This window comes from Poecilia formosa, unplaced genomic scaffold, assembly GCF_000485575.1.
Source record: "Poecilia formosa unplaced genomic scaffold, Poecilia_formosa-5.1.2 Scaffold43, whole genome shotgun sequence".
Lineage (NCBI taxonomy): Eukaryota > Metazoa > Chordata > Actinopteri > Cyprinodontiformes > Poeciliidae > Poecilia > Poecilia formosa.
In genome coordinates this window covers 2,721,547-2,729,208 of record NW_006799982.1, presented here as the reverse complement: position 1 = coordinate 2,729,208, position 7,662 = coordinate 2,721,547, and the positions used below count along the sequence as shown (strand labels likewise).

At 37.4% G+C, this 7,662-nt stretch overlaps 1 protein-coding gene across 3 annotated transcripts in view; it reads right to left on the bottom strand.

Annotated features, from left to right (window-relative positions):
- Window positions 1-7,662, bottom strand: part of pcdh7a (protocadherin 7a) — a 69,467-nt gene that overhangs the window by 12,778 nt on the left and 49,027 nt on the right. For all 3 annotated transcript variants that reach the window (XR_001662059.1, XM_007551726.2, XM_016671307.1), the window contains one exon: window positions 1,521-1,722. Coding sequence is in view for 2 of the 3 variants with exons in the window: in XM_007551726.2 (XP_007551788.1) it covers window positions 1,521-1,722 (202 nt within the window). In the remaining variant the exon portion in view is untranslated. The remainder of the gene's footprint in view (window positions 1-1,520; window positions 1,723-7,662) is intronic.

Here is a 7,662-nt window from a genome sequence, read left to right as displayed (position 1 = left end):
AAATGTTTTTTATGGTTTTCAGGGGTTTTATATTAAAAATCTGAAAAGTGTCATCAGCATTATATTAAGCCCCCTTTATTCTGTAAAAAAATAAAAAATAAAAATCCGCCTTTAAACATTGCTGGACATTGCTGAAAGAACAGAACATTGCTTAGGATTGAACATAACCCAATGCAGAATCAACCCTTTGGTGTCTATGTCTGGAAACACTGGACATCAGCCTGTAGTCCCTTCCACCAAACATGGTGATGGCAACATCATGTTTGTTTTTTGTTTTTTTTTTAAGCAGGGACAAACAATCCGGTCAGACAGATGGGAATTAAATACAAGACAGTCCTGGGAAAATAAAAAAATATCAGAGGCTACAAAAAGTTTGAGACTGGGTTCACCTTTCATCGCCACAGGAGCCATTAATATAAAGCCAGAGCCAGATTCATGAGTTAGAATGATCCAGCTAAAGTCTTGACCTAATAATTTTTAGCAAAGTTTGAAAATTGATGTTTTGCAGACTACATGCAATCTGACTGACCTTGAGCTATTCAAAGAATGGGCAAAACATTTAGCCTCCAGATTTCCCAGTAGACAGTTACCCCTAAAAGATTTGCTGCTGTATTTGAAGGAAAAGGCCAGTTTAGGTCAAAGGAGTGTTTACTACGGGCAGAGGGAGGGTGGAAGGGCGATGAGGGGCTGAATTCAATGCATGGACATTTTTCAGGTTTTCATTAGTAGGAAAAAATATTTTGTGTTGATCTCTCCTGAAATTCCCAATCCCTAGAAAAAAAAATTGAAGTTTGAGGTTGTAGAGTGACAAATTGTAAAAAGGTCTTCTGAAAGGCATTTTAAATACTCAACACATTCTGCCTTATGAAGCCTGTCTTCTTCTGACCATGAAAAAAAAAACAGTCCAAAATAAATTAAAATTTTGATTAAAAAACACAAAAGAAAAACATGATTTTAGCGGAATAACACTGACCCCCCTCCCTCCTACAATTAGTCAGCTACCATGGGCATGGTGACCTTGCTGTGCTGCCACAGCTCTAGCTTTTTTTTAAGACTTGCAGTGGAAAAAGGAACAAAGGGAATTTTTTTGTCATTGACAGAGAGGCTTAAGGCCACGGATGAGACTCTGGCACAAGACACTGCCGCACATTAGCTTTTCTAAAAATCTCCTCACATAATACACAGAGGCCTTGCTCACACAGAAATCCTGATGTGCGGTGCTTGCAGACAGACAAAGGACAACTGCTTTATAGTGTAAAACACATTTCCATCAAGAGAGAAAGAATAAAGACTCCTGGGACCTTGACAGCAAGTCAAGGTTCCAATGAAAGTCTTTCTCTGGGTCGTTTCTGTGTGTGTGATAGAAAGAGAGTGTGTAATCAAAATATCTCTAAGCCTTTCTTGGCATAAAGTACATAGCCTTGAGAGGGGAAATATTTCAGTGAATGTGTTTGGCAGCGTCTTAAGCTCAATGAATTATTTTGGCAGAATGGTTAATTGTGTTCAGAATGCCAGTATACCGTTCTCTACGTGCTCCTCCTCCCCCACGCTGCCCTCCGGCGTTGTGCGCTCGTAGCCTTCTTCGGGAAGCGGCAGAGCTCCCAGCCGCGGTCCTGATGAACTCTTGCTGCTTGGTGTCTCTGAATCTTCCAGGCCACTGTCATAGCAACCACCGTCCTGAGGTTGGCTCACGACCGAGAAGGTCACCCGGCGAAGGGTCCCCTGCAGGCAACGTACAAACACAATATGGGATTAATCATCTAGGATTCCTAATCTGAGATTCTAAATCTGAGGATTAGACTGTTGGGCAGGGTCTGCAAAGACATATTGAGATTATCTGATCATGTTCTCCTTGATTATGGGTTTAGCAGCTACAATGCAGTGTAATAGGCATCAACCAATCACAGGGGTCTATCAAAGTTTTCGGATGCCTTTTAATCCCAGTTTAGATTAATGCTGCTGGACATGTCTGGTGTTTACAAACCGCTGGCCTGCCCAGAAGATTCTTACATTTGATCTTGCAGCTGTCACGATTTGATATCGTGACAGCTGCGTAATATGGAGTCCACTCTCAAAAACACTTATTTTGTGCTCTACTGAAATAAGTGAAGACAGATAGACGATGAGCGTTTTGATGCTATTTAAGTTCCCTTTGGTCAGCTAATGCAGCACAATGTGCTGATGTTAATAAAAAGCCTTGTTTGTGTTTCTGAAACTCAAGTGTTCAGAGATCCATAAATCAATCTTCTCTAAAAGCTTAATCGTATTACAGGTGAGAAGCACCATCATCGGTTCACCATCATAGGGCCAGCTCATGTACAAAAAAGACATATGACCAAGGACGATGGGCTCACACCAAATGGCAGTCTTGTATATATTTGGACCAAGAAACCATCCAGAAAAAGAACTTATATAGAAGGAGAAAACAAACTCCTTTTACCTTTTAAATTATGATATTTTTTTTAAAGAAAACATTCATTTACTGCACTTCAGTTTTACTCCCCGACCAACAGAATCAAGAGTTTCTGCTTGTGCATAAATCAGGTATGCTACAAATTATAGAAGTTAATCCAAGTTTGTATTTACTGCTTTTGCTCACAATTCACAGGTCTGTGCAAGGTTTGTTTTTCTTGGCAAGTATTTTTTTATATTTTCAAAAACAAATTTGAAAACCTGGAGTTCTTGAAGAAACCCCGTGTGTATTCTAACTTTCTCCCCATAGTTACGTCATGCGCGTCTTAAGTTGTTGACACTTTAGTGTTAAATTCTTCATGTAGCGCAACCCTGCAGTTTACAGGTCTGTGTGATATTTGATTTCCTCAGGGAGTGAAGTTTTTCATGATTGAAAAAAGTATCTGAAAAGCCCAAAGTACCTGGAGAAACTCCACAAATTTATTAGGAGAATCTGGAAATTGTGATATGAAAGATATCTTAAAAGACATGATTCCACAGTATACGGGTTACATTTGCTACTATATAAAACAAAATTATTATTTTTTTTAATAATTTACAAAAAACATAAAAAAACCCCACTAATTCTATTTCCATTGTTTTTACTTTGTGTTTTAATTTCGATTTCTCTATTATTTCTCTCATATATATATATCAGTGATTCTTGAGAATAGGGACAAAACAGGTCCCATGGATAAAGTACAAAATTTGAATAAAATATACACCAAATATATATTTTTTAAATATCTGACTAAACTAACCTGGGTCATCTGAGCACAACAATGTATGTTTTCCTGGTGTTTGCTGAATATTTTTTTATTTTAAACATTGTAGTAGGTGAATGGTGTCTGTAAAAGCCCTTGTCCTGGTGTAGAACTCAATACATTATCATAGTTTAAAAGAACTAAAATAATTATATTTAGTTGTCATAATATATTATTTTATAAGTATTCAAACAACTAACTTCATAACTATCAATGAATGCAATTAAAAGTCATTTAATGTATTTTCAAATTCAATTGAAATTGTGTCCTCAGTTTTTGTCAACACCGTCAGACATAGAAAGAATGTGAAAAAAATCAGGCATTATTGAAGGGCACCAGAAATTCTGAGGACCCCATGACCACTTCCTTTCTCTTCCTGTGCTTGGGGGGATAAGCAGCTCTGGTAAGCTTATATTATTCTTTTGTTTTTTCTTCTTTTTTATTGCTAAGTTGTTTGTCACAACCATAAAGTGTCAACACCATAAGTAACATTTTTCAAAATTTTGATGAAATTTTGTTAAATAAATGCTTAATTTTAGTATATTTTAAGGATTTAAAAGAACTGATGAGCTACAATATGGCCTCCTTCAGAATATCATCATATAAATGAAGTTAGCATGGCGTTTTGTCAACTCCGTCAGATGTCAACTCCATCAGATTTTTTAACTGACGGTGTTGACTCTCTTAGTGATGGTGTTGACAAATGTCACTTAAGTGTGCAGTTAATTCATTTTACTGTATTTTACATAATTGACAGCACTTCACATTCATCATGTATTTCTTTTTAAAAATGTTTCTGATTATTTTCAGCAACTTGTAAAGTTTAATGGTTTAAATTTAATACAATTTTATTAGTCCTTTAAAATTAATAAGATGTAGTTTATTTTGTAAGGGAAGGGTATATTTATCCCATGACAAGCAGTGTACTGATGATAATTGCCTATATTTCAGGCTACAATGGCCAGAGAAAAGCTGTCAGTGGAGGAGCGCAAGAGAAGGAACAGGGAGTATCAGAAAAGAAGGAGAGAAAAAATAAATAGTCAGCCTGAGCTGAAGGAAGAGTTTTTAAGAAAGGAAAGGAAAAGATGGAGACAGAGAGTGGAAGAGGGAAAAATAAAACATATCAATAATCTGGGTGAAAGAGATAAGAGACGTAAGAGAAGACTTTGGAAGCAAAAACAAAAGGAGGCAAGAGAACGCAGAAACAGAGCAAAGGAAGGCCAGAAAAGTGTAGATACCCCACCGCAGAGTCCTGTAGATTTAAATTTTGAAGAACCAAGGAGCACTAGGCAGCGGGCAGCAGGGGAAAGGGAAAGATCTAAAATGAGGAAAAGGCATTCAAGACAGGTCAAAGAACTAAAAGACAAAATTCACAAGTTATCAAAAGAGAGAAGCACTCTAAAAAAGCGACTTGTACGCATAAAAGAAAAAAACAGACGTAAAAAGAAAAAAACAAAAGACTCACCTCAGACTAAGACCAAAAAGATGCTTGAAGGGAGCAAACTAAGGAATCCATTAATCAAAAGATCATTAGTTTTCCACCATGCCTTGACTGCAGAGTTGAAAAGCAATGCCCATCATATTCCCAGAAGAAGCAAACTTGTAGCAAAGCACGCACAACTTTCTTTGTCTGGTAGAATTCTCAAGAAATATCGGCTATTTCATCGGGTTCATGAGTTTGGCTTGACTTACAAAACACTGAGAGAAAAAATGCAAAAACAAAGGAAGCCTAGCTTTCTCCAGCGCATCTCCCGGAGTGTGCACATGTTTTTGGAAAACAATTCAAGGGTGACGACTGACAAGCAAGACACCATCACCAGAAATAAAGTAAAACGTCAAAGAATGATTCTAACTAATACTATGCAAAACCTTCATGGTGTATTTCTCCAAGAAAACCCAAATATTAAGCTTAGTTACTCATCATTCTGTGCCTTGCGTCCTTTCCACATCACACCTATCAGAGCCTCAGATCGAAAAACCTGTCTGTGTCAGTACCATGAGAATGCCATGTTGATGCTTGAGGTCTTGAAATCATTCAATGCTGTGGCATCCAGCAACCTTGAAGAGAGTTTCAAACTTATCTGTTGTTCTCCAGCAAGTGAGTCTTGTCTTTTGCGTGCTTGCTCCCGCTGTTTAAACAAATGCTCAAGTCTTTCTCCAGAAAAAGGGACAACACCAGTAAAATGGTCACAGTGGAAACGCGTAGAGGAGCAAACAGAAGTTGGAACTCACTTTCACACCAAACTGCAGGAATACACTGGCACCTTGTCAGAGCTTATGTGTCTCTACCAAGACAAATTAAAAAATGAGACAACCACTCATGTCCACTTGGTTCGAAATCAAACCAAGGAGTATCGGAATATGATAGCAAATTGTGATGAAAATACAGCCATTGTTCATGTTGACTTTTCTGAGGCCTGGAAATGTAAATTCAGCTCAGAAGTACAATCCTGTCACTATGGACAAAATCTCCCGCAGATCACACTTCACGCAGGCATGTTCTACACTGGGCAACAAAAAGCAGGATTCTGCACAATCTCGGAGTCAAAGCGTCAGGATGCTGCAGCCATATGGACCTATATGGATCAAATCCTCACAGATATTCACATCAGATATCCGGCTATAAACACTATCCACTTTTGGTCTGATGGTCCAAGCAAACAATATAAAAATAAGAAGAACTTCTTTCTCCTCTGTGTTGTCCCGCAACGTCTGGGATTTGAGAAAGCTACATGGAATTTCTTCCCAACATCACATGGCAAAGGCGCTCCAGATGGCATTGGGGCGACGGTGAAGAGATGTGCTGACAGTATTGTGCTGAGAGGTCAGGATATCATAGATGGCAAATTATTCTTTGACAAGGTGTCCAACAGCTTAAGTGGTGTCAAGCTGCAATTTGTGACAAATGAAGATTTTCAGTCTTATGACTCTCTCCTCCTGCAAACCCTGAAATCAATTCCAGGAACAAGAAACATTCACCAAGTGCTAGCTCAGGGGAATGTCATCCATTGTAGGTTCCTTTCATGTTTTTGCGGAGAGCCACAGATTTGCGAGTGCTTCAGTCCCACCATTCACTCTTTTGGCAACACAACACAGGACCCAGATGTCCATGAAAGTTCAACCACTGCTAAAGTTCAAAATCCTCTGGAAATGCTGATGGAGGAAATGGAGAAGGAGCCGAGCAAGACACCTAAAGGAACAACAACCCTGATAGATCCTTGTGATGTCCAAAGTGAAGACTGGCTTGTTGTGATGTATGATGGAAAATGGTGGCTGGCTAAAGCCTTACAAATTGACAAAGAGCACGAAGATGTACAAGTGGAATTTTTTCATCCTCATGGACCAACTCTTAGCTTCAAGCAAAAACAAGGTCGTCGGGATGTCTGCTTTGTGCCATTTTCGGATGTCCTAGTTAGGCTGAGAAAACCATCCTCACCAGTCCGCACAAGCAGCACCAGGGGTGTATACCGCATTTCACCAGCTGTTATGGATTTTATTGAAGGAGAATATGTGACACGTCTATTGCCTGGGGATTAAATATTCTGACTTTTAAGCGATTTAGAAAGATATGAATTAGTTCACAATATATTTCAAAAAGTTCTGTCGTGTATATTTTTGTTTGTATTCATCTTTTACATTTTGATTGAAAATCATCCTGGTTGATGACTTCAGTGACAAAGGTACATTCTCAAAAATTTAGATGTTCCTTGAAATCTAAATATGGTTATTTCACATTTTTTCTTCATATCTTCACATTCTACAACATTTCAGCATTTAATTCTTCTTAAATGTCATTTCAAGTTCAGTGTTTTCTTTTTACTTACTAGTTTGTCACCACCATCAGTTTTGTGTCAACACCGTCAAGTGCCGTCAACTCTGTCAGATGTAGTTTATGTTGCATTTTGTTTAAAATAATATTTATTTTGTTTCTTGATAGGCATTTGTTTGTGAAATGTCTGAATTCATGTATTTGGTGCATATGTTTTTTTTTACTAATAAATGACACTGTTCATTGTGGTGATTACTTTCAAAATTGTTTTTTGTATCAATTGAACTGGAGTAATTAAATACAGACTAAATAAATGTTTAAATTGTGGTATGATTAATTTAAAAAACATGGACATAATTAAAATAATTAAGACACCACAGAGAGTAAAAATATCAGTCATAAGTTCATTAAAAAATAATTTTATACCAATTTATTTTTGTCTGATGGTGTTGACAAATTTCTCAGTCAGATCCAGTAAAAATGTAATTTAAAAGAAAATGCTGCAGCTGGGAGCCTGCACCTTAACATATTTACATTCCCAAAACATTATTTGTCATGTATGAATACATAACTTCAGGAATAAATAACATTTTTGGTGGAGGAATTTTAAAACCATTTTGTCGCTTATCTCAAGAATCACTGATTACCGAATTTGAACAATGATGCAAGAAGTTGGAT